This window comes from Mytilus trossulus, unplaced genomic scaffold (genome assembly GCF_036588685.1).
Source record: "Mytilus trossulus isolate FHL-02 unplaced genomic scaffold, PNRI_Mtr1.1.1.hap1 h1tg000373l__unscaffolded, whole genome shotgun sequence".
Taxonomy (NCBI): Eukaryota; Metazoa; Mollusca; class Bivalvia; order Mytilida; family Mytilidae; genus Mytilus; species Mytilus trossulus.
Genome location: NW_026963340.1, coordinates 691,805 through 718,326, shown reverse-complemented (window position 1 = coordinate 718,326; position 26,522 = coordinate 691,805). Strand labels below are relative to the sequence as shown.

The following is a 26,522-nucleotide window of genomic DNA, read 5'->3' as shown; positions in this document are numbered from 1 at the left end:
ATGAAATACAAAAATATTTTCATCAATTCATAATCTTTAAACTTTGTTATTAAAGGGGAGATTATTCAGAAAATTTATTGTTTATTAAATTTCTCTATTTTGAAATATAGCAAAGAAAACAGGTTATCTGATTTCAATTTCCATTTTCTGAAATACAAAAAAATTGCAAATTTATTGTAGAAACCAGATTCATTCATTTAAAAGATATTTTTTCATAGTCAGTTCATAATCTGAAAACTTAATATATTACTGGGAGAAAATTCAAAAAAATGATTTTTTTTATGGAATGTATGTTAAATTTCCCTATTTTGTAACCTAACAAGTGAGCAGGTTTGTGGCTCCCAATTTGTATTTTACATTTTTTGAAATGAAATTTCAATTGCTATCTTCTAATACTTTTAGTTTAAAATTCGACTGTATATTTTAGAAACACCAGTTTATTTTTTACAAAATCTGACAATTTTGAAAAAAAATCTAAAAGACCCATGCTTTTATGTTATTTATAAAAATAGCAAGAAAAGGACTTTTATTTATTGTTTTAATTTAGACTAAAAACTATCAACTTTAATAAAACTATGAACAGAGGTTCAATTTATCAAATCTTAGTTTAACTGGAGGATGTTTATAAATACCATTGAAATTTACTATCATCTAACCTTCTGCAAGCATGCATGGATGTTTTACAAATGTTTTAATACCAATCATTTGACAAATTGAAGTAGTTTCTATAGCTTATAATTGTTGGAAAGATGTGTAGTGAGTATATATGAAAAACCAAGGCGAGCAAACTAAAATAAACAGCTGAATAAAAACAAAAAGACTAAGGACAAATGAACTAGCACTATCTGGACAAGCCACAAATCATGTTAGATGCTGGATATATACAGTATATACAGAATATAGGCGTAACACATGTATGCTTCAAAATTATTTTACATCAGTAAGTATCTGATGAAAATAGGTCATTAGAATGAGGGACAGGTCAGGATGGAGAGTAAGACAAATGAGGAAAATAGAAACTATTACAAATCTCATTGATGCACTTTTGTTTTCTTTCGTATTTAGGAATGAAGAATTACCCTAATTGGTAATGTCCTCAGCCCCACCCCACCCTAACCCACTACCCCTCTTAAAAACGAAAATGATGTAAGAACTTTGAAAACTAGTCTTAGGTAATTTGGAATTCCTTGAAACTTTAGAAATGGCATGCAGTAAGCTATTTTAGTAAAATGTTCATACATGTACTTTGCATCTGAATTTATATATTACAGTAATATTTCATGTTGGAAGATTGGCAAGGATTTCCCACCCCTCCCCATTCTGTTTGATTCTGAAATCAAGTAAAATATCAGATGAAAACTAGTCTAGCCAACTTTTCCTCCTTTGCAAGTAGAAACACTCATGTCCCTCTTTTAAAAATAGCATAAGATGGCCTACCCTCCTTTTCAAAGACCCCCTCTCCTGTTTATAGTTTGGCAGGTATAGAGAATACCTACCTGAAGCATACATTTGTAGATAGTTAAAATTAGACTGTAAGATATGTATATACAGATATAGAAGATGAGTTATTAGTATATAGTATGATATGATATATATATTGGGCAGCCATTTTGTTAATTTGTCAGGTTCAGCCAGATGTTTTAATCAATGGCAATTTTAATGAGTCTGCCATGCATCCATCCTCCATTTTGGTTAAATCCGGGTATATATGTATATATTTGAGATATATATATCAGCTACTATATAACTTGATCGCCATGCATCAATTTTTTCAATTTGCATTAATTTTTTTACGCTGTTTGTAGCTTTAGAAGCCATTCATCATAGAAATGCATTTATCAAACATGTTGTAATAAATTATATGAAATGTGCAAATAATGTATTGAATAATTAGAAGCAAATAATAAGATTCAGCAAAAGTTGACTACATGAGGCAACTAATGACAAAATCTTACTTATTAATTTGCATTTCATTTGAATAATTTATTGGTACTGTGTGTCAAACTATATAAAGCAAGCCATTTCACTTTTAAAGTCTTATTTATCTCAAAACAGGAAAAAACCAATATAAAATAAGTTGATAATAATTATTCGCATTCAAATCTGCTTTAATTTATATTAAATATCTTTGTGAGTTCTTTTGTTTAGGCAAACCAAGTCAGCAACCCCCAAGAAGATGTCAGCTGACAGCATGAAAGTGCTACTTGTTTCCTACTTTTGATGGTTTGTACATCTGTAATTTTTTTGTCACCAGTTTCATCTAAATTATATCGGTACTTCAACTTTCATTAAAAATACTATTCTTTACAAGTAAGACACACAGTAGCCTTGTTTCAGAACAAATATAAATACATTGTACCATGGATTCATTATCATCGTGGTGTTACATATTGGTAAACCATGAAGACAATTACCTAAGTCCATGAAAATTGGTATTCCAAATAAATAATGAATCCACAGTATTTGATAAACAATAACAGATATAACCTATTTGTAATACATTATACAATACTTTTTAAATATAATCCAAAATGAGGCTTAAATTTATATGCTTCTTTTTCTCTTTTTCACTTTCACATGCACACAAATTGAGTTTAATGTAAATTTTTAAAAGGCATATGTTTTCTATCATTGATTTCGGATTCTTGAAATAGTGTAAACTTAGTTATAAATTTGAATTAATTAGTGCCTGTTCCCTTTGAGCATCTAAATTCATTGTTTTTATAATTCATTCTTTTTACATGAACAGATTGGAAACAAGTCAAAAATTGAAATGTAAAGCTTATTACACTATAATCAAATTATAATTTGCATGCACATAATCTTAAGATTTTATTATCATGAATATGCATGAAACATTTGCCACTGGATGTAAATCAAAAACAACTATCAATCAATTTTAAGGTTGGTTTGAAGGTCAAATATGAAAGCTCAAAGAGAACAAGCAGTGAAAATATGGAATTCTTAAAATGAATCCTTACTGACAACGATATATTATACAATGACACCTTTCGTATTCGATTCTTACCTATTTCGTTTGGCTTTGGGATTGAGGCACTTCTCATCAGTTTTTCCGGTGGAATGTGGTACTGTGATGCTACAAGTTTTGGAATCGCTTCTGTGTCCTCTAAGAATATCTGCATTCTAATGAAGGGTTCTCTCCCCTTTTGTGTGAGCATGTGCCAAGGTTTTGGCCTAGCAAGCAGATCACTTACGCTCCCCTGAGAGAGCCCCAGAACACTTTCTCCAAACAATCTTTGGCTAATTGAGTACTGACTCAATGTTTCTTTGACCTGTTTGACCAGGTCATCAGTGTTTATGGTGGCGTAACTGTCAAACTGTTCTTGGGTAATAGCCGGCAGAACTGCCCGGAGTGGTTTCGCAGCTGCCATTCCCATGTGTGGCCTTGACATTAAGGAATTGGCGATATTCTGCATTCTTTGTAAAGGTGATACACACTCAGGGGCAGAATAAGGGGCAAACTGGTTGTTTTCAAAATTGTTAGGATGGCCATTGACCTTTGGCTGAACGATGAAAAAGGCACTACCAGATTGATGAGCAGTTTCTGTTGATGGTGATTTGTCTGAACCTCCCGATGTTGGTGTTGTAGGGGCTGAGCTGCCATGCTTACTCAAGTCGATTGGGCCATTGTTGTTATTTATGGATAAATTCAATGTATCTTCAACTGTACTATCTGGGGGCTCCATTTTAATTGAATTCCTATCGGAATTCCTGTCAGGAGAAGATCGTGATCGTCTAATCTCTCCAGGCTCTGTTTGTTCTTGGATGTGAACTTTTCTCGCCATTTGTTGAAGTTCTCTCTGATACATTGAACTTGCTGCCATATTTCCTGCATTTTCTGCCGCTTGGGCTAACTTCATTAATTCTTGCCGATAAATTCTCTCAACCATTTCTCTAGAGTCTCTGCCATTACCATTAATGTTATTTCTAAGGCTACTCTCACTGTCCCTGCGACCAGTAGGGCTGAGATTGGAGTCTGACTGGCTGTAAGGTGTACCCGTCGGTGAGGCCAGAGGATGATGGTGGCCAGACATCATGGCTAACCTTGACATTTCTTGTTTATATATACTGCTGACCATTGCATGAGCAACTTGTTGCTGAAAGATGAAAAAAATGTTCATTTACATGATAGTCCATTTTAACTGGTATAACTCATTTTAATAAAAACTTATAATAGATATAGGAAGATGTGGTGTGAGTGCCAATGAGACAACTCTCCATCCAAATAACAATTTATAAAAGTAAAGCATTATAGGTCAATGTACCGTCTTTAACACAGAGCCTTGGCTCACACCGAACAACAAGCTATACAGGGCCCAAAATATTCTTAGGCATTGGTTTAAGTTGCAGTATATCTACATTTTTTCATTTGTGCAAGTTTCTGTGATATTTCGTAAGTTATTTTTGTTTAAGCATTAGCTTTGCTTCTGGATTTAAGCATCTAGAAGTTATATTAGTGAAAAATGGTCATATCAGGATGTTTACCCTGTGTTATTTTATGAGTTTATCCACATCACCATTCTTGGTCTTTCTTAATGTTATAATGTTCTCACTTCATCATACCACGTATCAAAGTTAAGATTATTTATAATTTTTTAAGGTAGCAATTGTGTATAGAATAATGTCTCACGCTTACTTTTATACCAAGTAAGGTGGTAAAGCGGGACATTTGTGTGATCAGGATCCAGTTTGAATTTATATTTTTTTGTTTTTTTGTGTAAAAAAATTTGATGTGCACTATTTCAAGAAAATTTGTATCATATATATTGTTTAGAATTGGTATTAAAATCTTTGATATTCAAAAAATGTTATCCTAGTAATTTAAAACAGGGGATTTTAACGTAATATTACAGATGTACAGATGAAATGAATTTACTAAGGATGTTCGCTATTAAAGATTATAATAACAACACCTTTTCAGATTTTTAAAAGTTTAAACAGAAAACTCCAAAACCTATAAATGATAACAAAATGTGAGTTCCTAAAAAAAAAAACGCATTAAAAATTTTTTTTTTTTATGATAAACATTTAAAAAAAAATAACATTTCCCAGAAAATGTATAAAATAATGAGCAGAACTGAATATAATAATGTGCAAAGATAGTCAGGAAAGGATAAAATGAAGTTTTAAAAAAACAGAATAAACAAGTTAAACTACGAGCTACTGCTTACTGATGATACCCCCGCCTCATGTGGATAATTCTAAAAGTGTATAAATACGCAAGTGTTCTGTAAACAGGAAGTTGTCAAGTGATGAATCTGAAAATGCATCACACTGTATAGCAGACTTATATTAACCTTAAAACCAAATTTCAGAAATCTTTGCATTGTAGTTCCTGAGAACAATGTGACAAAGAATATTCATGGGACGGACAGACTGACGGACGGACAGACAGACAGACAGAGGTTAAACAGTATACCCCCCTTTTTCAAAGTGGGGGTATAATGATACATAAAATTTCAAATTATGAATAGACATGTAGGGTCTGTTTGGAAATACAAAAATAATGCACTTCAGTTGTTTGTTAGATAAAAGTCAATCGTTTTTCCAAATTGCACAAAATTAATGTACATAATTTATTTTATATAAATCAATAACTTTTCAAAAAGTTATTTTGGGCTCATTTCTTCTAAGAATTTCCTGATTTTTCACTTATAATATTAAGAATATTTGCAGTGTATTATGGCTACTATCAAATAAATTTTGAAATTCTATTTTTCAAGAGCTCATGATTTAATTCATTACTTGAATTTGATATTATACATGCTTACATATAAAGAATTTAGTGACATAAAAATATAAAGTTCATGATTAACTTAAATTCTTGAAAAACCTTTTAAAATTCCTTTAAAACTGCAACAATTTTTAAGTTTAATGATGAAAATGTTGAGAAAATCAGTTGGGAAATGAGTATAAAGTTATTTTTTATAAATTTTCAAAATTGCATAAAATGATAGGGAGTAGAATTGAAAAGGAATGACTTTCATCCACATACTGTACAAAGAAAAATAACCGAGGGGTGACAAAATACTGCTTCTACAAGCGAACATCCTTACATGTTGATATGCCGAAACTGGTACCTGTTCCATGGCTTTCTTTATCTGCATGGCCTGTTGTGCCTCGTTCAGAATTTGAGCAATTCTTTCTTCAGTGTGAGCATCTTCTCTCTGTACACTGGATACCAGTGGCTGGGAACCTGTGAAGAGTACGGGAGGATAGGAGTTATTCGCCCCTGGTATGCTCATTGGAGGATAAGTGCTATTCGACCCTGGTATGCTGACTGCCCTGTTTACTGAAAAGTAAAATTGGGCCAAATAATATGGGATCTATTGTCTCCCTTTGAATCAAAAGTTTGTTTATTTGTGTTACTTTTTTAATATTTTTCAGAACAGTTATTACCAAAAAATTATTTTCAAAATACAATCTGTTGTCTGATTATAAAAACATTTTTTATATTTCTTTTAAAATCAAAAACATTTTTCAACTGAATCTTTTTATTTCAAAAATATATTAGAAGCAAGGTTAAATTGGTGCTTTCTGCTTTTATGCAGAATGGATGGACATGAGTGGTCTCTTTTAAAAATAATTTTTGAAGCAGCAGTTGTTAAAATGCAATTAGTTCACATTTGAAAATTTCAAACTTTCTTTTTCATAATTTAGTAAATCAAATTTTCCAATAAATTATGGGAATGTAAATTATTCAAATTAAAAATGGTTAATAAAATTAATTACAACAAAATGTTATGCAGGAAAGATTAAAAAATGGATTTTTTTGTGGACTTATATGATGACCATGACCAATCCAAATTTAGAAAATAATATAATATTTATAAATTCAGGCACAGAAAGGAACCAAACAGCCTCATAAACGGTAAATAGAATTGGGCAAGCAAAAACAGACCCAGGAATATGAGGAGACAAGGTATAAAACCAAAGCCAATATGGCAGCCAGCATACAAAAAGCAATGCATTCTGGGTATATAATATGAATAATGAGAAAATGACATTGATAAAATGCTAAATATATTATATATAAGTAAAATTCATCTGGAGTTTTCCATCAAAATTTAGGCACAAGATTCAGTTGACTTTTATGTTTTTAAATATTGTTTTTAATTTCCAAATAAAAAATGTAGCTTTTGATGGAAAAGCCCTGATTCTGACTAAAATATTTTCATGGCTATATCATGTATATACAAACTGAATAAGACTTAAGAATTTTAAAAGTGTAAAATGATAAATAAAATGTGTGGTTTTTTTTAATTGGGCAATCACATTGAAGAAAAGTCTTGTGTTTAAAAAATTGAAAACTTTGCTAAAATCATGTTCATTGAATTCTTAAAAAAATCTGTATCCAAAAATTACATTTAATTCAATATAACAGGCATACTAGTCCAATTTTAAATCAAGCAAACATAAACATTTCATGCAGAAATACAGGTTCAGAAGGATTTTTTTTTCGCATTCTATTATATTTTTCTATCTTGTGTGCTTTAAAATTGAAACAAATTCTCTAGAGAGAGATGTACAAATATTTAAACCAATGAAATTAAAAATTGCCAAAGGTACAAGCATTACAAGTTATATAAAGCATTCTTGATTATGCAAATGATGTCTTACCTTTTTTAGGTGATATGGCTTTTAGAGCCACAATATTCCTTTCGTCTGTTGCCCAAGCGTACATTTTTCTGTAGGATTCTCTCCCCTTTTCGGTCAGTTTATCCCACGACTTTGGCTTTGATAATAATTCACTAACAGTTCCTTGAGATAATCCTAGGACATGCTTAGCAAAAAGTCTCTGTCCAATATTATGGATACTTAAAAGTTCACGCACAGTTTTAGCTACAAGAACCGTATCTAATCCTTGAGAATTATTTGGGTCGACCTTGATGGCACCAAGATTCATACCCATAAAGTTTGCCATAAAATGGCTATTGGCAAATTGATAAAAGGGTGATGGAAATGGAGGCATATGTAAAGCTTCGTTGGTTGATACACTTGACTGTGTTTCCATTGGTGGTCTCGGTGACGATTTCTCTTCCGACTCTGCTTCAGTGGTGTCTTTACTACTGACGGGTGAGGGGGGGCTTTCAGGTGACTCAGGTCTAATGTCTGGAGATTTTTGCTCCTCTCGCTGTTCCCCTTGATATGTAGCTGCTATTTCTTCTCCAAGCATGGTCGCGAAGGCTTCCGTGTTTTCGGAAAGGGCCGGAGTTGAGGAATCTCCTGTAAGAAAGGTGCATATGCACATGAAAGAGTTTTTCTTTAACTCTAAAACAAGGACGTGTAAAAAAAGCTGCAATTTCCAACAGAATGTCACAGAACCATGCTACACATATCATTAACATTCTCAAAACATGTACGTATTAAACACTTAAGGGTATACATTTTCCTAAGCCCTTTCATAAGCATAAACACCTTTCTTAAATTCTGGGATCCTGACATAATTTATAACAATGTATAAATAAATAATTGTTCAATTTTTTATAAAGGGTGGGAACTATTTTTCTAAAATATTATTGGCAGGTTTTTTCACCTGCTCAAAAACTCAAAACTATATGTTCAGGTGAAACTCTTTTCAAGGCTCTTACTTGACTTCTTCATAAATATAAAAATAAAGAGATGTGGTATGATTGCCAATGAGACAACTATTGACAGAAGTTCAAATGAAGTGGATGCAAGTAATTAAAGGAATTCAAATGTTTAAAGTTTAGTAAGATAAAAAGAAAGTAGAGAGTAAAAAATCTTAGTTCCTTGGCCTACCATAGTCATTGTATTGTATTTTAAGATTTACATCAGAAAGGACAAAGTCAATAATTTGCTGAAAAAATTTAAAGTGCCATGAAACATGTTAGTATAAACATCAAACAAACACTAGTTATTGGAAAGCAGTGATGGCAAATGGACACATAATAAAAGGTAATTCTTAAGTCTAATTCAACATGAAAATCATGGTAGATTGCAATACAATCCTTCAAGATTAATGACTTCAAGAAAGACAACTCTTCAATGATATTGACAACAGGGGAGGTAATTCAACACAAAGCAACAAACAAAGTCACAAAATGATCAAATGAAGAACTCGTTAAGAAACAATATGAAAAATAATGGTTGTCTTAGCATGATATCCCTATTAAAACAACATTTGTTACATGTAATCATTTTCATCAATTGTATCATTTTTTCACCAAGTTTTATTTAATCAATAAGTATCAATGGGGCACATTTAAGAATCATTTAAGAGTCTTTTGTCGCTAAAATTGCATTTCAAACTTATTTAAGTCTACATCAATTTTATTATTCAAACATTGTTGTAAATTAATTTATGACAGGAATTGATAAATGATAAAGACATGCTTCATGAAAATGATATGTAATTTAAGAGAAAAAGTTATAATCAGGATATAAGAAATCTGAAATATACTGTACAAATAATTTGAAACAGATTAAAAGATGTACATTTTTTGTCAATAATTTCAGTTCAAGGAAAGGTAATCCCACTTGATACTTTATAGGTCAGTCTATAAATAACTTGAACAAGGAAGTGAAATGCTACCACTAACTAACCCGATGCCATCTTACCTGATATTTCACTGTTGGAGACTTTCAATGTGGTATTCTCCGACTGCAATGCTCTGTTCTTCTCTAATAATAACGTCTCTAATGACTTTGACTTAGCATCCTGGTCACCACTGCCACCAAACTCCATGGACTTTACAACACTGAAATGTTACAACATATTGTATTAGTAATTGTAATGAGAACTTGCTATCATCTATACAAAACTATAATCCTTATCCAAATTTGGCACATCTTTTGGGAATATTTTTCAATACTCTTCAACTTTGTATGCTGTATGGCCTTCCCATTTTTTTTTATCAGAGTGCTTCAAATCAGCTCTTCAACACATGTGTTATGTTTTAGATTTTCAAATATGTTTGCCTCAAGCATTAATGAAGAAACATTGATTGTTGAAATAACCATCTAATGCTGTGAATTGGTAACGTTGGTGACAGTCTGCTGTTGTTTTTTCTATGGTCGGGTTGTTGCCTCGTTGACACATTTCCCATTTCCATTCTCAATTTTATTTTCAATGTAATTCTAGTTGTCAGTTAATGTTGGGGTGCTTGTTTGGTTTGTTTTCTTTCTGTTTTTTTTACTTTTAGTGGTTTTTAGAATATCTGCTAATTCTATATCAACTGCTACCATTCTTTTAAGGAATATCTGAGGCAATATCTCCACTGACTATTCCAATTTAACGTTCATGGCCTTTGGATTTGTATAGCTTACTATACAGTATGGGTTTAACTCATGGTTGAAGGCCTTATTGTGTCTTTCTCAGAGTTGTTTACATGTTTGTAATGTGACCTATTAGTGGATAGCTGTCTCATAGCCAATCATACCACATCTCCTCTTTGCATTTATGGCAAAGAAATTGAAATGAGACCTCTCAATTTTAAAACTTGAATAGATTTATAAATATATACTTGAGTTCTCTTTTAATTTCTTCATAATCCTGTTGAGTTTTGATTTTTTCTTCCAAATATTTGAAAGCCTGATTTTTCACAGTGAGTTCTTCCTCCAAGTGAGCCACCTGTAAAACATTAACACATTTACATCAAATTAAATAATTAAATATACATTTATTCATAGAACACATACTTGAATATAAAAATTAAAGTCTTTTTATCATTAAGGTCTTTCCCCTACGTGAGGAAAGACCTTATTGTTTTTCTAATGTTTTTTTTTCTTTTTCTTTTTCTTTTTTTTCTTCCAACATTTGTTTGACAAGGCCTCCTCCCCTTTCTGTTGAAGTTATCAAGACCAAATATGGACCATCGATAGACCTCATCATGAACTTTTACAAGATGAACTTTTGTAGGATTTCATCATCCCCTTTAGAAGTTATCTCCCTTTTATTGATTTTTTTCAACATGGCCCCCCTTAAATGTTTTAAAAGATATCATGACCTTATTTGGACAATAGCTAGATCTTATCATGATATGTTACCATATGAGGCTGCTAAGGATTTCATCATCCCTTATGAGAGTTATGTCCCCTTGAAGCAATTTCTTTCTTTTACATTTTTAGCAAAAAGTATTCAAGACAGAATCGATTTGAAAACGGTAACATGTACAAGAACAGATGGCAATGTTATTGAACATATACAATCATTTTGTTATTAACCCTTATAAGGAGTTATTCCCCTTGAAAAATTGTGAACAGTTTTAGAATTTTTTTATTTTCAGAACCGGAAGTCGTAGAGACTTGGGACCTGCACTAATAATCTGTAATTCATGTGACCTTGAATATGCACCCAAGGTCAAAGGTCACTGAGTGCAAAAAAAAATTACGCTGCAATTTCAAGCTTACATATTAGGAAAACGATAAGACTTTGCTGCATACATACAGCGTATAAAATGTTCCTCTCGACGAGCTCTACATTTTATATTATTAACCGAAAAATGTCCGACCGTCTGTTCAAAAGTTACGACGGGATGATTCTTAAAAATCTAGTATTTTGTGTATATCTTTTTTAAGGTAACAGATATCAACCTACTATATACTGCAAAGATGATCAGTAATTCAAGACCTTCAATTTGAGGTCAATGTTACGTCATGATGCAATTTCACCTTGACCTTCACATTATACTATGACCTTGACATTGTGATCTCTGAAAGGTCAAGTGGTCCTGAGTTGAATGGTGATAGTCCCATGTCTCTATGACTTCCGGTTCTCAAGTTTGGTATTGCATCATATATTTGATGATTAATTGTGACCTTGGTGAACTTTGAAATTGTCCCAATTCTTTTTCTATAATGTTGTCCTTCAACTGTAGATCATTTATCATTTAACAGATTTGAGATATCTATTGTCGTTATAGAGATACTGCAGTTTGAAGTTTTGCGAGCGGAGGCATGTATTTCTGAATCAACAAGAGCTTACCACTTAAAATGTTTAAGAAATTGAAGAGGTTGACATAGTTATATGTTTGACCAAATACCAAAAACATTCCATGGAAAAATACACCAAAAAATCATTTTGAAATTTTCAAGTTTTGCATTGACTTTGTAAGTTTCATAACTTCTATTTATATAGTTGATATTGCATCATTATTTGTACTTTGTCAAATGGGGTCATCTGATATATCAAATTGAAGGTCTAAATAAACTCTACCTAAAAATGAAAATTTTGAACCCCCTTTTCATCCCAGTGGGCAGGGTGGGTTCATTTAGTGCAAACATTCAAATTTCTCAGATGGTAAGGTTGTCGCATATCAAATGAAAGAACATAAAGCGTACATTTCAAATTTCAAATTGACGTCTCCCAAAAATGGGTTGGATGGGGTCATTGAGTGCAAAATATAAATTTTCTTTAAAGATAGGGTTGTTGTATATCAAATGAAAGGTCATGATGTGTACATTATTTAAAATATCAAATTCCCGACCTCAAAAAATTAGTTGGATAGGGTTATTAAGTGCAAAAATCAAACTTTCTAGAAAATGGCGTTGTCGCATATCAAATGAAAGCTCATCTACTCTGTATTACATATATCATACTTCCGATCTCAAAACTGTAGGCGGATGAGGTCATTAAGTGTTAAAAGCGAAAAGTTTGAAAAGGTATGCTTGTCGTATATCAAACGAAAGGTCGTACAAAGTACATAACGAAAACATCACTTTTACAGGAAAGACCTTTCAATTGTTTTACAAACAATTGAGATACTAGTTCTTAATTTTATTTGCATTCTTGTGTAATTGTGTTTCACTTTGACTTCACTATAGCAAAAATTGTTTATCTTTTCCTTCTCTTTTTTTGGAGGGGGGTGGGGGGGGTCGCTTGACTTCAACCCACTGTTTGTGTGGTTTGTGCTGCTCAATAGTGAGTTTTCAGTGAAGTGTTAAGAAGTTATCCCCCTTATTTTCAGGTATCTCCCCCCCTTTTTTCTCTCCATCAAATATAGACATATCAGAATATCGACAACAGAGGCGTCGACAAAATGAATCATTTTCTGAGTTCAATACATACAAATCAATTTGCTACTGACAAGACCAGAATTAATTGAATGTAAATAAAACGTAATGATAAACTACTAAGGAAGCTCATAATAAAAACTATATCTGCATTTAATATAAGTAATCGTGGTATTCTAGTATCAAATATTGATTTACAATACCAGAATCAATTATAATAAAATTTTATGACACCAAGAGTGACAAAACTGCATTTAAAATTAATTACTGTCAATTTGACGGAATCGTCTAGGGATCATTTCTGGGTTTATTGATACATTAAAATCCATATTCCAATTGCAACATTTTTCAATACCGATCGACCTGTGATTGCAAAAGCTGGTTAAATTTACGCCAGCTGTCAATAATTGATTGAAATTAACATGGTTTCCAAGGCAACCACTTTTAAAGATTGTAACATTTCAGAAATCTATTTCTAACTGAAAATATCGAGACAACAAAAGTATTGTATTTAAGACAAAAAAATCAATACGTTCAGTTCATTGATTAACGATAGCCAATCTGATATCATACAGATAAAGAGGCTCAGGGGAAGGGGGCATATACAAAAGACATTATTATAGTAGGAATTAAGATAGGGAATATTTCATAAAATTCCCTCTAATTTTAGACACACAAAACTTTGACCTACTTTTAGTAAACATACTAAGATTAACCATTATTTCCTCTTTTTGGAATATCTGATATATTTGAAGGCTCAATTTTGAGTGATATATGTTATTTCAATCTTTAGGATATACGATTCTTTGAAATTTATTGAATTAATATGATAAAATAAAATTGATGATGGAAATAGGGAATATGTCAAAGAGACAACAACGCAACCAAGAGCAGATAACAGCCAAAGGGCACCAATGGGTCTACAACATCCAGAGAAGGGCTCAGCTGGTTTATTTCCAGGAAACCTAATGTAAAACTTCTTGGGCTACATGTATTGGGTACTCCCTCATCAAATTTTTAATCTGAGGGCATTATTTTAATCATTTTATACCTGTGATGCTGTGGTCTCCCTCATTTTATTTAGTGATGCTTGCAATCTCTGCACATCATCAACAAGTTGAGAAATCTGAAATTCACAATAAAACATATTATTATTACATCTTATATTTCATAAGAAGAAACAAGATGATATACACTAGTGATGTAAGACCATGTCATTACTGCCAAGTAATACTTCATTGTTATTTAAAAATCATAAGTTCAAAAGATTTTTTTTGTTTTTAGCTTTTTTTTTTAAATCCATGGAAGTATGATACTCCATTTAATCTAAGGAAACTATTCAATCAATTTCTGTGACAACACTTTCATATCAATCAATTCATTGTAAATACCATCACACTATATATATAACTAAAGCATGGTTGCAGTATCCTTATTTTAAGCCTTTCTTCAATTCCTCTATCACTTCTATATTCTTTAAGGTTTTTAACATGATTTGATACTCCTTGTCTCTTCCCTTTCCAAACTCCTGTTAGTGCTATTCTCCCTTGAATTATTTTTTTGCATACTTGATTCTCATAGGATTTTTCACTAAACTTCTGATAATATGCTTTCAAGTATTAGTGCATTGCGAAAAACAAATATTTCATCAAATAAATTTAAGTCGGATATTCTTTTGATATTCCTTTTCATATTGGATGCAAATTTTATTTAGTCTACTCCAGACACTTTGTAGTTAAAGCGTTTCAACTGAAGTACTACACAGGCGTCAAAAGGCGTCATTATGGAGTAAAGGGGTGGCGTCAAAAGGCGTCACTATGGAGGAAAGGGTTAAGAATTGTCTAGTTATTCCATTTAAATGAGTTTTAGTCCTAGATGGATTAAGATAACCTTAGGTTTGTTTCTATTGTCCTTGTCCTGTTATTCATACTTTTAAATATAGTAGCAGTGACCTATATTTTACCTCTTTCTCCTTGGCTGCCAATTCTACCTCCAAACCAGATCTCTGTAACATATCTATTGCCTTTTCCATGTCTGCAGATTTCTGTGTAGTGTCTCCTTCTCTCTGACTCTGGTTTACTGTTACCAACTGTTGCCTTAACTGTTCTGTTTGTCTTTCTGATCCAGCTGCTCTCTGTTAGAAAGAAAGAAGGCAACATGTCATTCAAATGAGTTCCTCTATGTGTATTGCAAACTACATCTCTTTTGCACTAAAATGTGACCAAGCAAATCAAACAATCTTAGTAAACCACCTCACAACATCCTTCTAAAGATGGATGAAAAATCAGAAGTCTCCTTCCTGCCTATACAACTGGTGTCCAAAAGTTTTAAAAAAAATAGCCAGAAAGGAATAATTTGATGACAGACAGACAGACCGACAGCATGAATACAGTTTAACAAAATTATAACCTTTACAGTTGCATTATGGAATATTTAAGAAAAGTCCCACTTTTCTATGCCTTTTTATCAAAGGTCCCCAGATTTATGAAATTGCGTCTTTAGTTATTTCTTTTTAAGTTAACTTTTGAAAATCAGATCACAAAACATTTAAATGTGAGGACTTCTACCCTATACCAATTCGCAGTTTCAGAATCTAATGCAGCCTGGGTAATATTTTCAAAAGCGTACACCAAAGCGTTTTGATTTGTTTAAAACATTTTAAACAATGGAAATTCAACCAATGACGTAACGCTATTTTCACTTTGGGGTACGAACAATGAAATTACCCATAATGCTTTAGATTCTGAAACGGCCAATTCAATTTCCCATTAGTTATAACTAAAAGCATTAATTGTCCATAACTAGAGTATGCTAGAATTAACGGTTGTGCTTACAATAATATCTATTTACTTTATGACCCTTCCTCTTGTTTTTTATAACTTTTTTTCATTTAAATTAACAGCTAGATATAAACCTACAAGTTTAATATAGAACATTCAATATGTAGCTCATCAAAATTCAATTAAACATTTAATAGGTTATTTTTCCCTTGTGGAAGTTAATTTTAAAGTCATTATTGATTTCCGTATAACAATATACATTTTCAATATGTTACAATATCAGGATTACAAATATATTGATATAAAATATTTAACCTTCTCAATCAAAAAATATATATATCCATTTATTTCAATCAACCTGTTAATAACGTAGACAAAATATGAATACATGTTAAATGTCTGCTATATCAAATTTAGCCTATAAAAAGCAATTCAAGTGTTGCTCCACTTCTAAAAGCATTCAGTCCATAAAACTAAGATTGGATTATAAAAACTCTCTGCCAACATTATTTCCAATTTTGATATTGGTTTTAAATAATTAACAATTATATAGCAATACTTGTCTCATTTATTTTAATGTCACAATTTTTTGTAAAAAAAGAAGATGTGGTATGATTGCCAATGAGACAACTATCCACAAAAGACCAAAATGACACAGACATTAACAACTATAGGTCACTGTACGGCCTTCAACAATGAGCAAAGCCCATATGCAAATTTGTATGCAAATTTCAGCTTCGTAATAGCCTCCTCTATCTAAACCTTATTACCGGTTACAACAGAACCTAAAGTTCCCAATTGTCTTTTAAATGTTGCTTTAGATTTATCAGCAGTTCCATTTACCATTGCAATACAATAAAAGTATGCCATCGTGATACCTTTTGCATGTGCAGTATCTAAAGTCAGGAATACTATATACAACCAGAGTTTAATTAGCATTTAGACAACAGTGAAGTTAACCATGTAATTTACCTTAGGAAATAAAGCATTGTAAGGCTTAACAAGATCCTTGGTTAGAATAGCATAATTATATCCAACTTAACCATGTGGTGAAAATTCTTCCTTAAATTGTCTATATTTCTGTTTTACTTCCATAAATTTCTTGAAAAAGCTTTTCTTCTGATTAATCATGCAATAAGAGTTAATCATAAAAATCACAGTTTAACAATGGTCCAAAAATATATTAATCCAGTCGTTTTTCAAAAAGCAATAGTTAAAATATTACAGAGCATCTATCGTTTTTCACTTCTGAACTAGACTTTTTAGTTATACAATGAACTATTGAATTCCAATTCACTCGTCTTTTATAAGCGAAAAAATTGTAAATATCTTGAGTCTACAAAACAACAAACGACTCATCATCAACTTCATTATTTCAAATAAAATTTCCATTTGGAATCAATACGGAATAATTGCCGACAATAAGTAATCGATCGGCGATCAATACGTCATTGATTACTTGTCAAACTCCCAGAATCCCGATCAATATCAATTTGCGTAATGATTGATTAATCGACATCCATTTCCAATCAACAACCAAAGAAATTCAAGCAATACACAAAAAAAATCCGTTTTCTATGTATTGATTATTTACCTTAGTCGGAATTTGTCAATGATTTTAATATATTGAATAACTCAATAATACATGCAACTATAATGTTGTACTTTATCATAAATTGAATAAATGATTTAAAAATGTATTTGGATTTGATAATAAGGAAGGCACTGAATGTCGTTTTTCTTTATAAACAATAAGGAAATAGATGCATTTTTTTTGTATATAAGTGGGTTTTAATATCCATTACTGTAAGTGATACTGTTTTTCTATGAATTGTAAATATATTTCATACTAAAACTTAACATTTTTAAATACCTCACAAATACAGTAACCCCAAAATTCTATATATATATTCAAATTGATCAGAAAACCCGAAGAAAGAAGGAAAATATACTGTACTTTTTTTTTTTTTACTTATATTCAATTTTTGATTTTGTTTTATTAAATATACATAACAGATATTTAACACCAATTTAGGTACTATTATGCAATTTCCTGGCAGCAACTGAACCACCAACATTCCCCCAGGAGATATGAGTTTTATGTAGGAAAGTCCATCATTGATGACGGATTTAAAACATCGAAATGATGAAGAATAACAGCATAGAAAATAACATACCTCATTAGCACGTTCAAGCTCAGACATCACCATCTCCATTTCATCAGACCTGAAAATAATGAAAATATTATTATCATTATTATTATTGCATTTTACTTTTCTTTCATTTGAACGAAATTAAGATACACAGTATATCAACCAATACAACTCCATCAGTCTTAAACAAGATGTAAGTATGACCAAAAATGTCTTAAATTATTTAGATTTATATTAATAAAAGATTTTAGAATCACTATTTGATTAAAAAACATTAAAGCAAAATTGAAGTTTAAAATTTTATTTGTTTAATAATTTCTTTTAAAGTCAATGTTAACAATTTCTATGTAAAAATATGTAAACAAAATAAAATTTCAATTTTTAAAAATTATTTTTCTTTTAACTCTAAATTATAAAACAATGGAATGCATTTGGACTGATCTTTTTTCTTAGAATTTACAAAGATGTAGTGTAAAAAGAAACAAAAACAAAATTTTGTAAATTTTTATTGGCATATTAGCTTAGATTGATAAGGTATCGTGGTCAAATTAATCATATTTGAAAAAGATCAATTGAGCAAAAAACATTTTATTTGACGCTATTTTTATTTTTATATGTTTGTCTGACAATATTTAACTTGAGATAAAAATAGTGAATGAATATGTGCGGTAAGAATAGATCATATTTTTATCGTTGAAGAGGACATCATCAAGGTCGAGTCACCAATCATCCATAGATTTAGGGCATTTCCAAACTTATAACAACTAAGGCTATAAAAACAATATCGTAATTAATGACTTAATCCTTGAGCAATTCAACGAAACATCCTCTGTTCGGTAAAAATAATAGAGCTCTCAAAATCGTCGGACCTCCAGCAGTTGAAAGTGACACAGATGGACTAAAAACATCATTCAGATTAATTGCCGGACCTCAAAATCAAAGGATGAATGGTTTAAGATCAATTGAAGATTTTGTGGTCTATGGACCTAATTAAACATGATATATAGTCCCAAAGCTGATGTAAATCTGGACCTGTCAATTAACTGAATATCCCCTTCAGCAGTTTTTAATACAAATGTATCAAACATTTTAAAAGTTGCCTCCCTTTATTGGTATGTGAAGTATAGGTTATATTACATAATACAATATGATACACTACATCCTGTTATATAAAAAAAGAAGATGTGGTATGATTGCCAATGAGACAACTATCCACAAAAGACCAAAATGACACAGACATTAACAACTATAGGTCACCGTACCGCATTCAACAATGAGCAAAGCCTATACAGCATATAGTCAGCTATAAAAGGCCCGATAAGACAATGTAAAACAATTCAAGCGAGAAAACTAACGGCCTTATTTATGTAAAAAAATGAACGAAAAAACAAATATGTAACACATAAACAAACGACAACCACTGAATTACAGGCTCCTGACTTAATTTGCTAAGTGTACTTTTATATATAAAAAAAAAATGTAAATATGGCTCATCTTTAAAATAAACAAACTGGACCTATTTACCAAATTAATGTTGAAGTCATAAAAATCATAACTTCTCAAATATTTTGGGAAAAGTTTAATAAAACCTAAAATAGATTATAAATAAAAGAGTTGATTCTGAATGTTGGTGATTAACGCTACTATCGACACTATTGTCAGTATTAGAAATTTATGCAGAACATTTTGGTGGTAAAGCCAGAGTATAAAATTGTCTTAAATATAAATGCTAAAAACTATCTATTTTTTACATTGAATTTTGATGCTCTTTTCATACTGAATGTACTTCAGCTTTTAAATAATTTTTTTTAAGTGTTATTCCATAAGGCTATCTTTCTTTTTTCTAATGATTTGATGCTAGCTCTTTTTTTTTTTACTGAGTGTACTTGCTTGTTTAAATTCTTCTATTCTATAAAGCTATCTTCCACTTTCTTGACGCTTTGAAGTTCTTTTTAGACTGAGTGTACTTGCTAATACAATTTGTTCTTGTTCAAATATTGTTTTTCCATAAAGCTATCTTTTTTCTAATGATTTGATGCTATTTTTTGACTGAGTGTACTTGCTTGTTATTTGTACCAATTTATTCAGGTAGCCTACTGATGCATCAGTAATTTATGTTCATATTAATGTTGTGTAAATGATTGAAGTTATTGTTTTTTTTCTAAGTACCATTTAAACTAATCACTTGTCACAGTCCTAGCAATTAAAACGGTCCGACTATTTATCACGAGAGACCTTCTGAACTTTCTCTGTGGCATATGTCATATTCGTTCAAGCAAATCAGCTAGAGTTTACATCATCGGAAATATTTATTTGCGACTATAGGTGATTTTAATGTAGATTCGCCAGCAACATATATCCGGCTAATGACAGAATCATTAATTATTGTACAAAATCGGAAATCTTACATTTTTGTACTGAAGTGAGGTTTTCCCATTTTCATAAATAGTTTTTATTTTTTGCTAAAAATGTGTAAATGTGTTTCTAAAAAGAGCTTACAAATTTATTGGGTTTTTTTTTAAATATATTTTTATTACTTATTATTTTTTACCAAAAATGTAAATCTATAATTTTATAACTTTAATTTTTTTTAAAAACAAATGTAATGTTACTTTTCAAAAGTTATTTTTTGTGTTGTTAAGTAGCTGTCTCATTGGTTTATACATATTTTTTCATATTTTTTAATTTGGTTAATATTAACTTTTACATTAAACTACAACCATTTAAGTGTTCTACTTCTAAAATTGCAGATTGACAATAAAGATACAAAATTTTAAAAAAATTATGTCTTTCCCCCAAGAAAAAAAATTTCGTTATTTATCAAATGAAAAATTTAAATATATTCAAATATTACAAAGAAGTATTGAACACATCAATGCATAAAAAAATTCTAAACAAATCCTGAGTTCTGTGCATAAAAACAGGTAATACAACATAACACTGTCATATAACAACATCAAAAAAGATTTTCTTTGTAACTTTCAATAAAACATGCCGTTAACAAAACAAAAACCAATAGTGGCAATACCATTACTGGTGAATTTACAACTTAAGACATGTAATCTGTTTACAAAAAACACATTCTTTCATAAAAATGGCGATAAAAACACAGAAAATGGCCCGGAAACTTCCCCTTGTTTTCAAATCAATACAATTTAGTTTCTTGTGTACATTTGGACTATCAGCTAATTAATTTTCTTTTTTGATCTGTAATTTAGCTTCTGAACACGAGCTAGCCCCGCAGCAACATGTAATCTACAATGGGTTGGGTGCTGAATGTACGATCTGCGATATAATTTCTGTCATTTACACAAATCAAAGTGATCACCATGTGTCAAAAGGCCAATAATAATCAATCGCTAGATATGTATAATACTTGTTAACGGCGGTAATATTGGTTTATATCACATTTTTATGTTTTCCAAAGTGTATTGTTTTGTCAAAAATGGATATTGACAATATGGACACAGATATTGTAACTTTTATTGAGACATTTTACCTTCTTTGATCATTTTAGTTTTGATTTTTATTTCAGTTTTTGCTGTTTATTGCTTTTTCTATAAATAGATTTTACATGTCCATTATCTTGCATTTGCTTGACATTTTTTATACACAACAATAAAACTGCTATTTTATTTATTTCAGTTTATAGCTTTTTCTATAAATAGATTTTACATGTCCAGATCTTGCATTTACTTAATATTTTTTAATTTATAGTGACTGTAATGGTTTACTGCCTATATTATGGCTATGGCAAAGTCAGACGTTTTATTTCCATTTTTTTTTTATCTTATTACTATATATATGTTACCATTATATTTCATAAGTGTAATAATTCCCATAAAAAATCTATTTTATTACAATCAACGTTACTTTATTTTTCATTCAACCTTTTTGTCATTTATTTCATTTATACACAAAAAGATAAGAGGAATCCCCTTATATATTGGAAAGTACAGCAGACCAAACATAAGCTCCTCCCCCTTTTTTTTTGAAGATACATTATAGGCATACATCTATTCTTTATATAGATTTGACTGTCGGTTTTCCTGTTTGAATGGTTTTACACTAGTAATTTTTTTTAGCCCTTTATATCTTACTGTTTGGTGTGAGCCAAGATTTAGTGTTAAATACTGTACGTTGACCTTTAATGGTTTACTTTTACAAATTGTGACTTGAATGGAGAGTTGCCTCATTGGCACTCATACCACATCTTCTTATATCTATACATAGATTCTGTTCCCTTAGTTGTTGTGTTTTTTTGCTGTGCATGTTCTGAATTATGTCATGAATGGATACCCCCTTATCAATTTTTTTCTGTACCAATAATTTCAAAGAACCTTTATCAATGTTTATTCCATGTTCATTACATTAGTTACTTTATTATCATGTTAAGATGTCTGAAATCTGTTTCATAATATATTAATTATAATTTTCATAATATCAATGTTAAACTAGTAATCCCTTTTTTTTTAAATCAATTTTCCTGAACCATGTTTTCTTCTTCAAATGATATTACTTTAATCTCAAATAAAATACAAAGTAAGTTTTGTCTAAATGCAAAGTTATTAATAAATTTAACAAACAAATCTATTAACTGTCAATAATAAAAATCAGTTGTCAATTTCAATAACAGACTTGTCAATGATTACATAAAAAAATAATTAATTATTGCATATAACAGATAATATATTGATTTATAGGGAAGATCATTTCTGTAAAACAAATGACCCATTATGGTATAATCGCTGATTGAGACAAAATAAATCAAACTGAACATGGGTAGGTCTGACCACTGGTCAATGAATACTGGACACAGGAAGATACAAGACCACCAGTCTGGACAAATTCCCTCAAGGAGTTTGTGACCATAATTTGAATGACAACTTTTATTCTTTAAAGATAAAAGTTTACATGAAAAATTATGTTTGGACATCAAAGTTACAATTTATTCATTATAATCACCTAGTAAAACTCAGATGTCTGCTGACCGACTAACATTAAACTTAATCATGACTATCATTAACTAGACCTCACAATCTCGAAACTGTCAAGCAAGCAGCTATTCCAAATATTTTACTTATAATAATTATGTTAAACTAAATCATTTAATAAGCCTGTTACACCCCTCACAATCATAGGGCTAACAAGAAAGCAGCTATTTCAAATATCTAACTTATAATAGTTATATGTATCTTAAATATAAATTAACTTATTACATTAAAAGATGAAATGATTGTTAAGTGATTGCTTTAAGCTGCATCAGCACAAAAAAGATTATACTAAAGTGAGAGCTAAAAAGATTCAAACTTTAAAACTTTCCACTGATTTAAACGACATTTCGACTACAAATACTCATCAAAAAGATGTTTTTTTGTTTTGGCTTTGTCAATATTCTTGTTTCGGTTTTTAAGCTAGCCCATACCCCTTTCCATTTTTTTCTTTAAACATATCTTAGCTTAAGCACACATAAGTTTTGTGAACATACAATAGGTTTGAAATCAAAATATATTGGCACCAATAATGAATTAAGGCAACTATAAATAAACACAACACAGATACTACAAGCAATTGGTCAATACACTGCGACTTTTACTTAAACCTTTTGCTGCTCTTCATTAGGCAAAAATAATTCATATTCCCGATACTTTGTTACATAACTTTTTAAGCTGATAATTTCATTAGTTGTTTTTTTTGCAATATTGACATCCAGAATGCAATTTTGTTTTTACATAAAACATAACTTACTTGGCACTGGTAGCCTCGTCATACTTGGCCTTGACCTCAAACAACTCAGATTGGACATTTTCAAGTGCTGAAAAGAAAAAGAAAAAAATAAAGACAAATGTTATTTTTTAAGATAAAAATCAAACCATTTAAACAGTGGAACCATGCTATATTGTAATTGACCTTAATTTGACCTGTATGAAGTACTGACTTGGACTTTGTTTTTATTTCATTCTAATGATTTGATTCCCTATAGAGATTCATTTGCTAATAAGTAATTCAAGCTTTTTATTCTTCATAATAGCTATCATATTATTTTAGATTTGAAATATTAATGAGAGGGATGGAAGAGTGCTTAAAAATCGGGAGATTTTGACTCTCGCTGGAATAATCACATGTCTGACAAAATAAAAGTTTAATTTTAAACTTGGTCATTTTTGTTTTAATAATTTCAGTTTTGCTTTGAAAGACATCCTTCCTGTTTAATATTAAAAAAAGTCTTACATATTATCATGATTATAGAAACAAGAAAAAGAAAAATCTGTGTCCTACCTTAACCAGCAACTTTAACCTGATACAGAATGGTCAGACCAACGGAGAAACAAAGGGATGAACTGACCAACGCACATTCCAGACAAAATTAAACCTCCAACCATCAAAACCAGATTATTAAAAATTGAAATAATATTTTCAAATCAAATTTCAAAATTCTCTTGAACATGTCAAGCACTTAAAGATACATTTCAAAACTAAATTTCAAAGCGATAAATAATTTACATATATGGTAATAAGACGGTTGACAGCTGTCAAAGAAGCCGAATTTTGACACTGATTACAAGTGTTTTGAGATCTATGAAATTGACGTAATTGATTTAAAATGAACATGTTGCTGTCATCAGAAGTTTATCAACAGATGCAAGCTAATTACATGGAATTATTTAAAACCAATATATGTCAATTTGAAGAGAGGGTGGGAGACCAAATGTATTTTTATAGCACGGAATCGCACAGAAATGAACTTTTACAAAGGTCAGAGCACTTTTTCTGATTTGGATGAATCCAGTAAGCAGACATCAAAAAAAGATGATGGTGGCGCATACAACAATCAGACAGCATCCAAAAAAGCACCAAAAAAATAAAAATAAAAGATGTGACATTGGTTTATCTTTTTTTTTTAGCCATAAAATTAAGCTGTCCCTTATGTTGTTTCTTAATTCACTGTTAATACCTCTTAGCTTCAATATCTAAGAATTACGATTAGCAAATAACAGCTTCTGGTTATCACTAATTTTGTCGATATGATTGAAATCAAAGTTGTAACTACAACAACTGACCCTTAGATTAAGTGGATACATTTTTCTGAGTGATCAAAGAAAGACACTAGAACAGACAATCATGTGGGTAAATAAATTCAGAACATTATCTAGAAAACTCGATCAATTAGTCCAGTCTTGATGATGTCTTGAAATTTGTACAAAAATTTTGTCTCATAGTATTGATATCTGAAATCATGACTAATTTTTGAGTGATTTTTCCTTTTTTGCCATTACTTTTTCAGTATGTCTGACTTGAATGTTCCTTTCAGTATCTTTCCCCTTTTTTTTATATAATTTTCCTAACTTGATTTTAGATTTTATCAAATAGACTGTCAAAATATGTTGCTGTGTTCGTCCTTGTGTTCAGACCAGCATGTAGAATATCATGCTGGCCATTGACAAAAACAAAAGAAGAATATAGACAAATCCTTTGTTTTACATAACGCACTGAACGAACATTATAATAATAATAATTTATTTGAATTTTGCTTGAATGTCATTTTATTAATTCAACCTAAGAGCCTTGCGCCATAAATTATTTCACGAAAAAAACAATTGTTATTCATTATATTGCACATCTGACTAACAAAATCCTTGTAAAATAGTCATTAGCCCAAATCTCCATCTTAAACAGTATTCTTGATTAATAGTACCGATCAAAATTATAAAACAAAAGAATAACATTATGTCTTCCTATGCAAATAAAGGGGGAGGAGTTTGAAATAAGATTTATGCAAATTAGATCCTAAACAACATCCTTTTAATAATTAATCTGCTATTTTCAAAGGAAATGACTGGATAACAAACAGGAACATCAATTTCTCTTTTAAACAATATGTCTTAGATGACTTTTCCTGGATCCTTAATCACATATTTTTTTATTCATTAGGAAATAACACAACCAGGACCATTGCACCAACAATGTACTGCCAACAACTGAACGGAATGATTTTTTCAAAATGTCGTTATAAAGGACCCAGTCAATATTTGATGTTACAAAATTAAAGGTACAAAAAAGTTAATAAGTGAAATGTAAATAAAACTATTTTGAAAGAAGCATCTAAGTAAATTGTTAACCATCTAGCAAATAATTTCTTCGATTTGATACATTAACCAACAAATTAGAAGAATAAAAGCAAAAATAATAATTCTAAATGTTACAAAATTAAAGGTACAAAAAACATAAAGGTACAGCACTTGTTCATGATTGCTATGAAATAAACCTCAAGTCCCCTTCCGCCTCTTTGGTATGGACTTACAAGGAGATTAGTTATGATTACCAATGAGATATTACCATCCATCAAAGACTATATGATGTAGGTGTTAGAAACTATAGGTCAACGTCCAGCCTTAAACAATGAGCATGAGTATTTAACAACCTTGATTACCCACGAGGTTCTTGCACGGTCAGTAACAAAACCCATACTGCATAGTAAGCTATAAAAGGCCTTGAAATGACTAATTGTAAAATAATTGAAATGAGTAAACTAACCACCTGATTCAGGTACAAAACAAAAAAGGAAAACAAATATGATATACTGTGATAGACA

General features: G+C 30.6%; 1 protein-coding gene across 4 annotated transcripts in view; it reads right to left on the bottom strand.

Annotated features, from left to right (window-relative positions):
- LOC134701920 (homeobox protein cut-like 1) overlaps window positions 1-26,522 on the bottom strand; it is a 79,060-nt gene that overhangs the window by 4,887 nt on the left and 47,651 nt on the right. For 2 of the 4 annotated variants that reach the window (XM_063563029.1, XM_063563032.1), the window contains exons 7-15: window positions 23,678-23,744; window positions 17,954-18,002; window positions 14,960-15,130; window positions 14,048-14,122; window positions 10,509-10,615; window positions 9,604-9,743; window positions 7,642-8,247; window positions 6,078-6,313; window positions 3,029-4,118 (exon numbers count right to left, since the gene is read on the bottom strand). In XM_063563029.1, the coding sequence (XP_063419099.1) occupies window positions 3,029-4,118; window positions 6,078-6,313; window positions 7,642-8,247; window positions 9,604-9,743; window positions 10,509-10,615; window positions 14,048-14,122; window positions 14,960-15,130; window positions 17,954-18,002; window positions 23,678-23,744 (2,541 nt within the window). The remainder of the gene's footprint in view (window positions 1-3,028; window positions 4,119-6,077; window positions 6,314-7,641; window positions 8,248-9,603; window positions 9,744-10,508; window positions 10,616-14,047; window positions 14,123-14,959; window positions 15,131-17,953; window positions 18,003-23,677; window positions 23,745-26,522) is intronic. The other 2 variants (XM_063563030.1, XM_063563031.1) reach the window with 2 other exon arrangements.